This window comes from Centroberyx gerrardi, chromosome 16 (assembly GCF_048128805.1).
Source record: "Centroberyx gerrardi isolate f3 chromosome 16, fCenGer3.hap1.cur.20231027, whole genome shotgun sequence".
Classification (NCBI taxonomy): Eukaryota; Metazoa; Chordata; class Actinopteri; order Beryciformes; family Berycidae; genus Centroberyx; species Centroberyx gerrardi.
In genome coordinates this window covers 20,344,138-20,360,951 of record NC_136012.1, presented here as the reverse complement: position 1 = coordinate 20,360,951, position 16,814 = coordinate 20,344,138, and the positions used below count along the sequence as shown (strand labels likewise).

General features: G+C 41.6%; 1 protein-coding gene across 1 annotated transcript in view; it reads right to left on the bottom strand.

Annotated features, from left to right (window-relative positions):
* LOC139912484 (ecto-NOX disulfide-thiol exchanger 2-like) overlaps positions 1-11,223 on the bottom strand; it is a 68,392-nt gene extending 57,169 nt beyond the window's left edge. Inside the window, exon 1 of the mRNA XM_071900303.2 lies at positions 11,095-11,223. Coding sequence (XP_071756404.1) covers positions 11,095-11,212 — 118 coding nt within the window. The 5' untranslated portion in view covers positions 11,213-11,223. The remainder of the gene's footprint in view (positions 1-11,094) is intronic.
* Between the last annotated feature and the right edge of the window lie 5,591 nt (positions 11,224-16,814).

The following is a 16,814-nucleotide window of genomic DNA, read 5'->3' as shown; positions in this document are numbered from 1 at the left end:
GAGAGTAGCAGCAGAGATGTTTGTGATGAGAGATTATTTACTGTCTCCTCTTCCGGGGGGATTTACAGCTACACCGGCTCTCTCATCACTATGGCAACAATGGAGCCTCAGTCCGGAAGCCATGTTTCATGTTTCATCACTAACAGAGCAATGACCCAGTGTTTCAGTGTTTTCAGTGCGAGAGAGGTCTGCAGCGAGAAACCCCTCTGAGACTCAAGAGATCACGAGAGTGCCCTTCAACAAAATACATCAAAAGAAACCTTCTAGTTCTCTATCCGCCCACACAAGGCCACACGTCTCTGTGTGTGTTTATCTCTTATCTCCTTCTCTCACTCCTTTGCTCTCTGGCTTTTGTTTCCATCCATCCCTCCCTGTGCTGCTTCATTACTATACATTGTACTGTTGCGAAGCGTGCAAGCACCCACACACATACATATTCAGCATGGTCCTTTATTTTATTATTAAACTATATATTAATCTTTTTCCTGGAGGTTTGTTGAATGTAATTGCATTTCAAGCTGTCCATCAATCAGAGGCACAGGAAAGGAATAAAATAAACAATGTTTGCATTTGATATCATACCCCTCCGCTCTCCTCCCCTTCCCTCCTCCCTCCTCCTCTCCTCTCTGATTTCCAGGGGGTACGGGAAGCTGCTGTGAGGTATGCTGGGTAAAATGGGTAATATTTTGTGACGAACAGGCAAGCCATGCCCCCTGGAAGTCGGCCTCTTTCTCTCTCTGCCAGCCATCTCCCTCTTCATCTCTCACTTCACCTCCCCTGCTGGAATCCCAATTGCCCCCCAAAAATCAAACTGAGAAAAGTAAGTTTCATGCAGAGGAAATTGATTGTCTCTCGCTGCTGTTGGCAATTTAACTTGGAGATTTATCTCCGCCAGATATCTCTCTGAAATCCATTGATCTGTATCCATCATAAATATTGCTTTTCACATTTTGTAGATCAGAATAATTCATCTTAAACGTCTATATCACAACTGCAACATTCCTACCTGTCAGATTCTACTAAATATCTATGAGCCTTGATTTCTATCATGATTACAGTATTCATTTTACCTCTTATTTAATCTCCCATGACTTTGCCATATAGAATATTAACCTGGGTCAGAGAAATCAGTCTCTCTCACTGCTGATCGCTGTGGTAGGTCAGATCAGAGAGAATAAGTGCTGAATGTGTGTGTGTGTGTGTATGTGAGTTTGTGTGTGTGTGTGTGTGTGTGTGTGTAGCTGATGCGTGCCAAGTGAACACAGCAGACAGAACAGTGGGAGACCCTCCTCCTCCCGAGAGCCTTTTTGTTCATTCAAAGAATGCTAGCCTGAATGAATTCCGATACACGTGTGTGTTTGTGTGTGGAAATTGCCAAGTCTCTCGGTGTGTGTGGGTAGCGTACGTGTGTGTGAGTGTGTGTGTGTGTGTGTGTCAGCTCTGTAACTCTATCCACATATCTTCCTTAGTCTCATAAGCAGCTGCCTTGAGGCCTCCATCCAATAACAGTTCTAATCAGAATCCAAACCAGCCAATCAATGCCATTATTGCTTGTAATAGAAACATCTATCTCTATGAGAAGAGCCTATTACAAACGTCCTTGTTGTCCCGAGGATGCTTAATAGAATTGCCATTTTGGAATGAATACTAATGTAGAGATACTCTGACTATTCATATATTATTACTTCGTTATTCAGACAGAGTGGGTTTTTGCCACAAACGACAATATCGCAGGGTATCTGCAGGTTTCAGAAAGCCAAATTTAAGACTTTTCAAGACCTTTTAAATGCTACACTAAACCGAATCTAAGCGGCTGGAAAAAACAGACTATTTCTGATTTAACATAACTAATAAAAGTGATGAAACTATGAATGTGAAGTATAAGAAAAAGGACAACTAACCTTGTTCTGTATTAATCTAAGAGTGGACTTGCAGCACAAAGAAACCTGTCATTGTATGGTGAAAAAACCCCTGTAATAACCCATCTTAATACTTTTTAAGACCTTAAATTTAATTTGTCATTTATTTTAAGACTTTTTATGGACCTGCAGACACCATATATTAGCGCCCAAAAGTTTAACCAATCACAGGAAAGTATTTGAAAGTCATTTTATTCTTTTCTGTGATTGACTGACAACTTACCTGACACATCTGAATTGCCCTGATGTAGTAAACCCCGCCCATCTGGTACTCTTACATCTGGTACACTTAATCTGGTACAGATTAACATTAGAAAGGCCAATTAATTTTGGGGGTCTGAGAGAAGGCATCAATTGAAGGGGTAATATAGTTATTATATAACTACTATTTCCTTGCATGATTTTGAAAATCTCGTCTTGGAAAAAAGTCATGGATGAGCATTTTGAAAGTGGAGATATTTCCGTGCTAAAATGTAAAACAGCCGGGTGGCTCCGCCTTTCTAGTGTTGAAACAAACCCTAAGAAGTAGTTGTGAATATTATGTGACCTCAGACAAGTTGACTGTAGAAGTCATTGTTGTGGTTACCACACAGCATATTCCCTATTAAGACAATAAAATGTTGGCGAGGTTTACTAGAGGACAGAAGGATAAAGGAATGTAATCGGACCCCGCCCCCCCAAAAAAAAACAAAGAAAGAAAGAGAAAAAAAGACAAGAACACCTTAATCTTCCTTTAGAGAAGAATGGGAGTTACGAGTCCTAAAATCTCTTGAAAACTCTTGGAAAAAAGCAAAATCACATCCTTGAGATAAAATGTCTTAGACATAGCTGCCAGAGTGTATAAATCCTGCCAGATTTAGAGATGAGAGTGTCTGTGTGTCTGTGATAATAAGTGGTAGCTTGTAAGGTCAGAGAGAGAGGGAAAAAGGGAGAGAGAGAGAGAGAGAGAGAGAGAGAGAGAGAGAGAGAGAGAGAGAGAGAGAGAGAGAGAGAGAGAGAGAGAGAGAGAGAGAGAGAGAGGTAATCATATTTGACAGAGAGGGGAGAAAGGGAGGAGGACAATTTTTCCAGCTATTCCACAATATTCTGCTGTCATCACAGTGTGGGTGTATGAGTCAGTGATATAACGAACTCCGTTCAATATCCCAATAATAACACTCTCCGCCAACATACACAACCTCCATTCACCAGCCTCGGCCATAAAGATATCTATCACATATAGATCAATAAACTTAAAACTTAAAACCATAAAACTCATCTTTATGGTCAACACAACTCCAACTAAATAAAGCTTTACCGCCTGCAGTCAATAACACTAAGATGTACAGACACAGTCCGAAGTTAAAGTACCTCAATTCTGCCCACAGCTGGGAGTCCATCTATGTTACATAATCATTGCATAAAAATAACAATGCATTATAGAATATGAAATCTAAAAAAGTACAGAAGAGTGTGAAGAAAAGTCTCTACACTCTAAGGCTTCTTTTACTTATTACCACCAAGTGAAGCTATGTCTGGAGGAATAACTACTCTTTATCAAACTAGGAAACAAGTATGCACCGTGTTAAATACCCATGATTCCTTGTGGGCCAATCAGTAACAAATATGTCACCTTGTTTTGACGTGTGATCGTAGCGCCACCATTGGGACAATTAGTGTAATTATGAAAATGCCAGGATGCGGAGGTGAGATGAGCATCATTCCGCCAGGTTTTGTAAAAAATTAGATCACTGGTGTCTGAGATATTGAGTGTGACGAATGGGCAGAGAAATCAACAAACAAACAAACAAACAGATGGAGACCGATCCATTGCGTCCTCATGATGAGAAGAAAACAAGATGAGTTTCATTCCAAAACAAGATATCTACCATTGGGAACAGTGACACCTACTCTGACAAAATGATGGACGGCACAAAATTAAATAAAATTGCGGTACTTTTCATATTGACAAAATGACAACACTTTTGCAGACTGGATTCTCTCTATTGAATCTCTGAGATTCTCAGTCCACATTACAACTAATAATAAAATAATAATAAACTTGATTTACACAGCACTTGTCTATAGAGTTTACAAAGTGCTTTTCACTCTGTTGGTCCAGCTGCCTGTCTGGATATAACAGTGCTGATCCAATCACAGAGGATGAAATGCAGACACTCTCCAATGTTAAAAGTGGGTCGGGGTAGTCTGATTGACATCCATGGGATACGTGGAACACACACACACACACACACACACACACACACACAGTTCAGATGGAAAAGAAGAGAGATAGAGAGAAACACGGGGAGCTCTCTGCTTAAAACAGAGGAGGAGAGGAGGATCCATTCAGTCACGATGGAGAGTCAATAGCAAATCCACTTAGATTATTATAAGGCACAAGCTGATCTAGTGATAAAGACTGCATAACAGCACATGTGACGTGTGTGTGCGTATTTGTGTGTGTCTGGTGTGTGTGTGTGTGTGTGTGTGTGTGTGTGTGTGTGTGTGTGTGTGTGTGTGTGTGTGTGAGGCTGGGAGTGGGGGTATGCATTTGTGTAGCTTGAGTATGTTCAGAGTGGCTCAGTTCAAAAGGTTGTGAGCTAACAGACTGGAAATACGACCGGGCATCTCTCACCAAAGTCTACCGAATCTATAGATTGCATTATGGATGGAGTTCAGCAAAGGTCAGGTTTACTGTGAAGAACCTACATTTCAGCTGCCTGGTTAAGTGCAGACTGAAAACGGAGAGCGGACGCACATTCGTAGCTCAGGCTGCACTTAGTGGTCAACCTTGATTGGCCAGCGATTTCCTCTTCATAAATAATTGAAAGGAGAGACAGACAAGAGATGGTAGGAGAGGAGTGGATAGAGACAGATAAATGAGTTGGTAGGAGTACTTCAAACAGAATCCCTTCGGTCTGGCTGTCTGTCTGTCTGCAAATGGATAATAAGGAGTTCTGCTGAGACAAAGTACTGCACTGACTGACTTTTCCTCCTTATGAGACTGGAGATTACATAATGGAATAGTTTTGTTCCAAAATGAGATATGCATCATGTAAAAAAAAATGACCCATACTCTTACAAAATTACTGATAACACAAAATGAAAAGATTAAGGTACTTTATAAAGGATAGTGCATCATTAAAATAAGTGATAACACACTCATATAATCTAAGGTCTTGATTTTAGAGATTGCGAATGAGACACTTCAGGTTTTTGTTTTTTTACTAAATGGATATGTGCTCGATTTGCAATAGAACTCAATTTACCATATGTAAGACAATGGTTGGATTGGCTGTTGTTCTGTCTACAGTGTGTACTGTTTGAGCATTTCAGTGTGATTGAGTGCAGGCTAAGTGTGTAAAGGAGCTGAGCTCTGTGAAAAGCAGATGAACAGCGTGTGCTCTAATGTGGCTGGGGGTTACAGTGGCTGACTCAGCTGTAATGAGACATTAATGAAGATGTTGGGTAATTCGGGTTGGTGAGGGAGGAAGGAAGGGAGGGGGAACAGGGAAGGGAGAGGAGGAAGGAAGTAAGAGGGAAAGGTAGGGAAGCACCAGCTGTTTTTCCAGGTGATCCATGAGGGGGGGACACAGCTGTCCTCTTCACCCGACTCTCCTCCCTCTCCATCACTCTCTCCTCCCTTCTTCCCTCTCTATACCGCCCATCTGAAACCGCTCCCTGCCACAAAACAGCTTTAATGAAGATATATTACCCCAACTGAGACCTAATCCATTGTTTGGCACACAGATCAAGTCCCCCTACACTCCTCTCCCTCTCACTCTCAATGCGTGGGCAGCGGCGTTCCTCTCCATCTCCATCACGCTGGACAGCTCCCCACTCTGTCGGTAATGTTTATGATACTCTTGAAAAGATAGCTGGCAGAGGCTGTGCTAAGTCTAGGAGCAGCGCAGTAAATACCGCAAATTAAATTTAATAGGAAAACCTCGGTAGCAAGGGGCAGCAACCTCCACACACACACACTTCATCTGAAATATGGACTCACACACGTAGACGTGCACGCGCATAAATATGCATAAACGTGCACACACACACACACAGTAGATTTTCTGCAGTTGCGTTGATGAGAAAGTGCACTTCAACTAAGAAGGGTGACAAATTTGTAAAAGGCTTAAGGAATTCTACTAAGGAGGGAGAAAAGACTCATCATAGATGGAGAGTGGGATAAACCTAATATTATAAATGGAGAGTGGAATTGGTGAGGCTGAACGTAATGTTATCAATGCAGAATGGTGAGGGTGTACCACAGTCTTAATAATAAATGATCTCTGAGCTTGTAATGATATTGGACAAAGTAAACAGATGGGACAAAGCCTCAGTGCTTCCTTAATCTAACAGCTCACAGTTCCAAACCAGTCAACCGATGTTCCTAAACCAATGTTGATGAAATGTTATCAGTCAATGTTGGTTGAGCCGATTTGTTTAGATAGGGCCCGTGCTCTCCCAAGGACAGGTCAAAGACGCAGCTCTCTGATTGGCTACATTTGCTCATGAGGCACATATTGTGAAATAGGAAACAAGCAGCAGCAGGGAGGCGAGACAGCATCCACTTTGGTTCCCCAAGCTTAGTCCAGACTGAAAAGAGTTCTTTTGTAACCTCTGCCCTCATTAACAGTGATTGCAAAATGAGAAAAACTGAGACGGGGACTGGATCTGCCTTTACGTGGGTCATCGGCTGGACGCTGAAGTTTACCATCCATATTTCACTATCTGATGTCAGCTGGAAAGATTTGCAGAAAAGTTGTGTCTTTGCTTAGTTGGCAAGTTAACATGCTGCCCATAGTAATGAAGTCCAAGCTTGTGCTATTTTGTCAGTGACCCAAACGAGCAGTAGTCTCCAATCAGCCACTGAGACTGAGCCACTGTACTGTGTGTGTGTGTGTGTGTGTGTGTGTGTGTGTGTGTGTGTCTCCCATCCTCAGACTGATAATAGAGTCACTGGGCTCTATTTTCGTGAATCAATGGCGCATGGCACAAAGCACAGTCAAAGGCACACGTTGCACGCGGCATGCAGACTGATTTTCGGTAATTTCGTGGCCAGAAGTGTGCAGCGCACCTGCCACGCAGTTGGAAGGCACAGTTGAATTAGGAGGAATACATCAGTAGGTGTGGTTTGCCTGGCTTCAATCATGACCAATCAAACCACCTCTTTTCCTTCCCTTTAAAAGCAGTGTGCTCTCCGCCACGGCGTTCTGACAATTTCGTGATGGAAGAGAACAGTCCAAAGCGGTTCCGCCACAAAAGCTTCTCCCAAGAGGAAATGCAGAATCGCCACAAGCAAATATATGGCACATTAAATAAGCCGCCGAGGACGATGGCAGACGATGCTGAATTCACTTGGGAGGAGATAACACATACGGTTAACATGTGTTGCTCTGGTTCTAGGAGAACCGTTGCCCAATGCAGGAAGCGGTTCAATGATATTAGGTGAAGAGCCAAATAAAAGTTGGCGGTGAACTGCAGGTTCAGTTTGGCTACAGGAGGGGGGGGCATCCACCAGCCAGTCCCTGACATCTATAGACACAAGCCCCACTGAAAGTGTGGAAAGTTTTGGGGGGATAGAGGCTGGTGTATCAGGTGAGAAATTGTAAATTGCTTATTATCTACATTGTTACATTGCCAAAACACCCAGGTGATGACGCAGGCACCGACTACACATTATTCTCCTTACGCTCTGGGTAGGCCTACGGTAGATTATCAAATTAAAATGAGAAGACCCACTGGCTTTCTAGCCTAATAATTGACCCAGTTATTGTATAAACCAATTCACTTTAAGACCTATTGTTGGAGCAATTTATATTTTTTTGTATTGGTCATTTTTATTAATGTCTAGCTATAATACCTGGGTGGTGTATTGGGCTCAGGAATTGGCACATAGATGAGGTGGCAGAGGTATTGAAGGTAGTGAGGTGTTGCATGCTGGGAGAAGCACAGTTCTCCATGTGTCATGGCCCATACTGACAGTTCTATGTTGGATGACATCATCACTCACACCACAGCCACATGTGTATGTGGTTAGAATGAAAAAAGTTTGAGGGATTTATATCAAAATCAAACTGGCCAACATATCATCCACAAAAAGGTTGGTAATGTTTTGAACAGGATCTGCTCATGTGCTCAACGCCTGGTAAAGCCACGTGAGAAAGAACGTGCCTGCACTTTGCGTAGGCGTGCGAAGTACAAATTCCCATAATCCTTGACACCGAAATTGCACCGCGCTGCTTGATCGTTACTGATACACCCCAACCTGTGTGCACCCAACGGAAATGCCACTTCGCCGACGCCAAGCCCCGCCATCCACCATGCACCGCCACAGAAATAGAGCCTGTAACTCCAACACAGTGAAAGTACAGTAACTTGAAGAATGCAACTCTCATTCGGTCGTGAATACAGTCATAAGATGAAGCTTATCTTTAATGATGTAAAGATCTAAGTATGTTTTCCTTCCCTTTTCAGCCTGGAACCCAACTGACAGTCTCCTCTGATAGAGACTTGTTGCTAATCTTGTCATGTGGCATGTTGTTAAGGAGTGTGATTAAGTCGCTAACTGACATTGTGGATAGTGACATTTATATCTATATTATATTTATATTAGACTTTGTGTGATCCTGCGGAAAGGCTTGTGGTATATTAAAAGTCCCATATTATTCAGTTTCTACGATTCTGTTTTCAAATACACTGTACTGTGGCTCAGAATAATGAATAATGTTTTTCATGATGTTTTGCAAATGAGTTTTGTTAAAGGGGTATTTATTGAATGAATTTGAAGTCCTCACAGGCAGAACTGTCACAATACTGGACCGTGACTGGCAGACGACATCAGCTCTTCTAATTCATATGAGGTAAACCTGCTGACCTTCCAGAGGGCGTCAGCTCAAATGAGGGAAATTTGCCTGATTAGAAGGATTTTAGCAATTATCTAGTGAGGTGAGCCAATCACGACCAACTTTAATTGTGATTCATTGCCTGGAGCTAGTCAAAAACTGCCTGTAAAAAAGGATGGATATTTGAAGATGTAATAACTTTAAATTGAACCACTCAGACAAAATCTCATGTTTAACAATGTAGGCCTACACATTAAGCATCTTTTATCATGCATGCAACTAAATTGGGTTAAATCTGAATTTTTATAATAGGGGCCCTTTAGGTTTGCCTCCTCTTGGGTTATAGCGTTGGAGGCCGGCTGTGGACCGGACAGAACATAAATTTCTGTCTGGATTGATTTTGTGATTATGGCTTTTGCCAAGTTATTTGTACATACTTGCTTTCTTTCTTTCTTTCTTTCTTTCTTTTTTGAATGGATGTCCATTTGCACTGTGTTTTATGTGGAGCACCAAACCTTTGCAAGTGTGTTGTACTGTAACTGCGCAATTTGTGTGTGGAGGGTAAAGCTATGTTGGTATAACAAGACATAAAAGAAGTCGGCCCATGATCCATTTGAGGTCCTGACCCTTAGTTTAAGAAACCAGGCCTTAGAGGGATTATAGGGCTGTTCATGTGTTTAGATATATGGACGTCAAACAAGCTAGCACATATGAAAGGGCTCAACATACAGAAACATTATCTTCTCCTAAAGCCATGTTGTAAACTTGGCATGCTTGATATGCTAACACACACATACCATCCTGCCATGTTACCAGCTGCTGACCTGATGTGAACTGTTTAAAGGAAGCAGAGCAGTAAGAGTCAAGTTACCATGAATACTGTAAAGGACCCGGGCTCCAGTTGGACTAACAGTAGAGAGATGATCTAACGCACCTCACAGGCATGAACACACACACACACACACACACACACACACACACACACACACACACACACACACATACCATTTTTTCAGAGGAGCACAGAAAGAGATTTATGGGCACACACAAGTTAAAAGTGTCAGGTTTTATTAATAAACAATGGATAGACATTTCACATTTCATTTGTGAATGCTTGTAAATACTGAGTCAGTACTGCCCTTTGAATTTGTATGTGTGTGTGTGTGTGTGTGTGTGTGACAGATAACATCACTTGCTTCCTTACACCAGGTAGCTGTGTGTTTCAAATGGGAATTCCCCTTCACAGAAGAAGAGATCCCTGCCACTTTCAAATTTGGCGTCATAGTTTTTGCAAAACATCAAGTTGTTGGCGAACTCTAACCAGTGGAACATTTTTGCCACTTCTTTTTGTATGTTCTTCTACCTGTGGCAGCAGCAGTAGATATAAATGTTAGCTCCATTTCCTCATTGTTTTCAACTTCACTGTCACTTCCGACACCTTGGCTCCATCTCCCACCTTTTCCTCGTTGTCACCATTTCCTCTCCACTTAAATTAAAAATCAAGTTGTTTCATAATATCCGTTTTCTTCACAAATTCTGTATTCGTTCTGTATTCGTTCACTCTGTGTTATCCGTCTCTTCAAAGTATCACACTCACTGAATTTAATTTTGAAAACAAGGGCCAACACATTGATCACAGCGGCAACGCTTAGATAAAAACTACAGTGTAGCCACAATGGTTAGAAGGAAAATCTCAACTCACACAGGTACTCCTGTTTGATATTTCTCATTCGCAAACGTCAAAATCACATTTTTAATTACACCTGCCCCAGGGAGTAGATGCAGAAGGCTCCAAACAAACAAACAAACAAAACATTTACGCATGGGAGCTGCCACGAAAATAGCCTGAAAACTTACATTTAACATGTTTGTGAACATATTCAACAACAGATCACGCTATTGTGATTTTCAATTGACTGTGGGTCCAACGTTTTACAACATAATTTCGCCGAATAGCATTTTTATTGATAGACGGACTATTTTTCTTCTCGCCAGCGGAGGAATACCATTTAGGAGAGATACTTCCTGTTTGGGAGACCGGATCTACTTTTATTTTTAAATACTGTAATATTTTAGTGTAAACCAAGTATAGAAACGCAAAATGACGATGAACCCAGGACTGCTTTGTTGTCTTAAAAGCGGGATATTTTGTTGAAAACTGGCAACAAATAGTGCCTGTGACAACGCTGGGGCAAATGTTTCTATCACACTATCGTGTCAACATACAATAAATCTAATAAATTCAAGTTCTATATGGGCTGTGGGAGCATGAATTCCCACATCAATATATTCACTGTACAGTACACTGGGTTTTTGTTTGGCAGTATGTAGCAGGTTTTCTGTGGTACCTGGCATGAGTGGCTGTCCGGTCATGCTCATGGGAGGCATCCCCAGGTTGTTCATGGCTGTTGCCCAGGCGTTGGGGTCTGACATGGGCATCGTCATGGAGCTGGAGTCCATGGTCATGTTGCGGATCCCTTCTGGAGAAAGACAGAAAAAGGAGAAAGAAAGAAGAAAGAGAATTAAAATATCATTTCTGAACCATTATTCAACCACTACAAAAAGATGCACATTAATTTAGATGCATATAGGAAGGCTCCAAGGTACAAACCAGAGTCAAGATTTGAGTCTCAAATCACTTCGGACTGTTTTCTCAGATTTCCAGATTCCCTTTATGACAAAATCCCTGTAGCTTGTCGACGTGTTAAAGGAGAACTTTGTGATCTCCACCCTCATTTCAATTCTGTGTTCTGTTAGAGTGAGAGAGCAGATGAGAGGGGAAGCCACTGTGACCTGCAGTCAGTCTGACACCACTGACTTTTACAACACTGTCATTTAGAGTCTATTCCTCCTCACGCCGTTGTTTGTTTCGACTTCCGCTCAGAGGTTAAACAGCCTGGCCTCCTGACACTTCCTGTCTCAGCGACCTCTGACCTCTACTGAGAGTCTACTGGCGATGCTGCTGCTCTAACTGACACACGTACACACACACACACACACACACATATACACATACATAGAGGTACATTGAGTTAACGGATAATACCGTACACACCACCGCACTGAACATCCTTAAAAAGTCTTCTGAACAAAGTTAAAATGCACACTTCTAGTCCAAGAGCACTGCAGTGGAAGAACAGACCTAGGTTCAACTTGACAAACAATATACAGAGGCATAATGCAGTATATAACATCATTACTACGGAGCCAAGTGCAAATCCAGACATTATTTTTGAGGCATTAAGGCATTGAATCTTTGAAAAATCTCCAACTTACCACTACAAACACACATATCAACTCCCACACAAAACCTCAGGCTTATGGTTTTCTGCCAAGTCCTAAGTCGTGAATAGTAAAGCAAACACATTCAGATCCCCATAGTAAAAACCCTGCAGTAAAGTCAACAGGAACACATCATACATCCACCAGCGGCTCATTCTCCTGATCTGGAGTTCATTTCACAGCTCTAAATACGCTTACATTTGTTGCTGGTTGAGCTCTCTCTCTCTTCCTGACAGATCTAAAAATTACTGAGAGGCCGCGGCTGCTGGCTGAGCCACAAGCCTGTCCTCCTCTTCCCTGATACACAAATTAACTGTGTTAATACAGAACAGGACTGAGCATCACTGAGATTTTACACCTCAAAAAGTTTTTGGCAAAGCCTGTTCTGCTTATGCGCATGACTGTGTGTGTGTGTGTGTGTGTGTGTTTACCAACACACTGGGCTGAGCCAATTGGCTATTCCTCTGAAAAACATCACCAAGATGCTTCTTGTGCTGCTGCTCTAAAAAGTATGTTGGAAAGATGTTTCTAGACAAAATGGCTAGATGTCTCCTTCCACTTCCACACAACTGTAAATATGACTGACTGCTATCACGGCACTTCACTTAATAAACATTTCATTACTTTTTTTGTTTTTTTGTTTTTTTTTGTTGTTTGTTTGTTTGTTTCTCTTTAATATTTATTTATTTATTTTGCCTTTATTACTGTTGTGCTTTACCGCGTTTCTGTCAATGGGTAATACCTGGGACGATCTTGGTGTGTTTCCGATGTCTATTCCCATGGACTATGTATTGTAGTTGTGCATTTGCTACTTGGTTGACCCAGCCTAATTATGTGGGTGTTTTCGCTGGCGTACTGTGGATGTTTTGTGGATAGTAGGTCAAGCAATGTTGTACTATTGATGGCTTGACACACACATGCACGGAACTTGTACATCTAAATTTATTTGTTTGTTTTTTGTTTTTGTTTTGAAGAGGCCTGAGAGGGGGAATGGGGAAGGGGAATGCTAGCGGCCCAAGTCATGTATATGAATCAATAAAAAATTGGTCATAAAAAAATAAACATTTCACACAGCTTTGGCGTGGTTTGATAATTTATTTTTATAAATGTAGTTATTCTATAAATGTGCTAGCTTTGAGGTTTGTTTGTGCAGCTTCTGATACGAGGGAAACCAAGCTATCAGCGTGCTTGTGGTACAGAAACAGCTAGCCACATGAAATAATGCTGTTCTCATTGTCTCCCTTCCTCTCTGATCGGCCTGACCTCAGGGTATTTCACATCAAATCATATAAAAAAAAAAATAGTACACCCTGTTTTTGCAAACCTTCTACAGAAATGTGTGCAGTAACAAGAGCTACACAATCACACAGCACAAATGCTTAGGGGGTTTTCTGGATCATCCACAGCACCAAAACATAACAAGGCCATTGTCCATCAGGAAAGTCGCTTTTAAGTATCAATGGACAAAGCTGTGTGTTCTAGCAATGTCTAACTATGATTCAAATTTTAACCCTGATGACAAAGTTTGTTTGAGCAATCTTTACCAAAGATTGGAAACCTATCTTTAATCAAATGTGTTATCTTGTCTTATTGTCTATACCCTGTTGGTTTTTGTTGCTTTACCTTAACCCTTACTCTAACAACAAAAAACCTTTCCCCTGACGGTAACCCTAAAATTAATTGCTTTTTGGTCTGGCTTTAAAAGTACACTATTAAAAAAGCTTAGTTGCCACAAGAAAAAGAAAAACAGACCGGGTACGTTGTGAAAGCAGGCTCTGACATTTCTCTGTTTTCTTTTTCCCAGGAGACATGCTTGGGAATATGGGCTCTGATTGGTCGATTGACAGCCAATCGTGCTGCTGGACAACTTTGCCCCCAGAAAAAGACAAACTACACCAAACCCAACACATAGAAGCAAATAAAAGCTTAAAAATGCCTGGAGAAGGGGGGTTTGAGGGTTGTTATGCATAGCTTTTCATTCTAATTAATATTCTACTTAACATTCAACCAGAACAACGGGAGCCCATTGCTCAGATCCACTCATTTAAAAGTTGTCTGTGTTGCCATGGCAAGGCCTGATAAAACATTCATTGTTGTGGTGTTGCTTTGTTAATGTTCCTGACAAGAGCTTCACAGGCCTGTTAACCGGTTACAACCCCATTAGCTGTCCTGCTGACTGGGTGGCACAACACTCAGGAGAGATAATACAGCCAGGAGGAGGAATGGAATGGTGAGACATTTTCAAAGAGGTTTACAATGCATGGATCATTTTAAAGCAGTTTGTTTGTTTATTTGTTAGGATCCCCATTAGCTTTGCCCTAAAGCACAGCTAGTCTTCCTGGGGTCCACATTTAAAAACATACATTAAACATTACAGTCAACACAAATGGCAAACATAAACATAAATGTCGTCAATTAGAAGTTTCTTTCCTTTCGCCTTAATGCCATTTGTGGACGATAAGCTTGTCATACCGTAGAAAAGCAATGTCCCCTCTTTCTCTGGCAGCTTTCATCTTAGGAAGCAGCTCCTTTCTCCTCTGCCGAACTGAATCAGGATAGTCCTCATTTATGAAAATGTTTGATCCTTTCAGCTTTTTTGCATTGCCCAAAACTTTGTCTCTGTCCTTCAGCCTTAGAAACTCCACCATTAGAGGTCGAGGTCGAGGTCTACCAGGGATGCCATCTGCTGCTTTAGACACTTTTCCAGCCCGTTGAACTCGTTCTATCCCAATGGTGTGGGGATCCAGGTCCAGTTTGTCCCTGAGAAATGTCAGCACCTTCTCCTCTGATTCTGACCACCTTTCGTTCTCAGTCTCAGGGATACCATCAATAATCACATTGTGACGCCTAGACTGACCATCAAGAAAGTCCACTTTGGCATCTATTACAATCATTGATTCTGCCAGTTTGTGTATGTCAGCTTCATTTGATTTACAGTTTGATGACAGACTGGTACTGGCAGCTTTCAAGTCATCCACTTCCTTTTGTGTAAATTGGAGGCTGACCTTTAATTCCTGCAGTGACTGCAGTTTCACCTCAAAGACTGGATAGAAGACTAATGCAGAGTTTGACAGTCAGGGCTTCCCGATGGTCTGGAGCCAGTAAGACCGAGACTTGGGCCAGCTGATTGGTCCAGTGACCGAAAAAAAGATGATAAGCCTGCTCTCTTTGCCTCTTTGCTCTGCCACCGGCCCACTCTCCTCTCTGTTGTGCGTCTTCTGACCAATCAGATTGGATGCCAGCTATATGTCAGAGAGGTGTGTGGTGCAAACATGGGGGCCGCTACTTTGAATTAAATAGCGAAAAGTAAAAGGCTGTTTCTTTCATTGTGGAAGCATCATTGTGCAAGCAGCTACCTGTTGTTGAAAATCATGACTCAATCCCTACAATGTTTTGTATCATTTGTCAACAATTTCCAAGGAAGGTGCATAGAGCTGTCTCATTTTTAAAGACACCAACAATTAACACAGACACACAGCTGATGCTAACGACTACAGCCGGCAGCACCTGTATGTTGGCAAAGTAAGTAACTAGCTGACAACCCCTCATCAGGTCTAATTAATGAATGAGCAAGATGGCTTTCCACTCTGATTTTTGTTTTTTCCTTTTTCCTGTTACTACTGGTTACATTTACAGAAAAGCTTCAGTGTGTTATGATGGCTAAGTTGGCTTCAACTGATAACCATTTATAAACTTATTAATATTAATATGCGAGTTGTCCTGACTGAAATAGCATAAGTGAACCAAGGGTCAATTTATACTTTTTGCAGTTGTTAAAAAATCCTACATTTCAATTTCACTCGCAATGAATCATTTATTTTTTTGGTTTATTGTTTTTGTTTATTTTTTTTGTCATTTTGCTGCTGTATATTATGAACTGTCAATACCAAACATCTTATAGTAATAAGTTAAATTTATGATTTATTTTCATTTTTGCCTGCTGGACCAGAACAACATCCACCCCAGCTTAGTGGAAACAGGGTTTTGAGGCGATTGAAAACTTCACAGCTCGACGCTGGCAGATGGTCAACTCTGCTGACTGCTGGGCTTTCAGACCAGTCCTATTTCTCCATGCAGCGTAAGCACTTTGGTAAATGCACTTGTCGGAGTTTCAGTCCCCATATAATTGTGTCCCTTAAATTTTAACCATAATAATTATTTTGAATTCTTCCCTGTAGTGGTTCTCAGTCCCAGTCCTCAGGACCCAGAGCCCTGCTGGTTTTCATTCAAGCCCTCTAATCAGACACTGATTTACACCTGGGACGCCAGGTGAACGCAATTACTTACCTGGTAGGATAGAAAAGCCTTGAGGACAGAGAACCACTGTGGGGAGGAAAGTCACAATTGTGCCCCTGGTGTCTGCAATTCTAAACTTTTGACAACTTTCCAGACACATCTTCGTCCAGACACATCTCAGCTGGCTCAGTGATTTCATGACTTGGCACTGACACCAAAGGTTGTGAGTTTGAATCCAAGCTGGTGCTAAAGAAACACAATCTCATGCACCAATATCGTCTGTTATTTGGCCAAAGATGTGTCATCTTTCAAGGTGTTGATTATAGCACAAACAATGTGACTATACTCTTCCACCATGTTTCATATTCTTCTTTTTAGTTCATTCTCCCAACTTTTTCTTCTGACAGTATATCTGGCTGACCCCGTCCAAGACAGCTTGCAGTCACAGTTGTAGGCATTGTAATTCTTTTAGGGAAACAGGATAACCATTTGTATTGAACAGACAGGCGATGTGCAAAAAGCCTTTACATAATATTCTCACACTGATTTC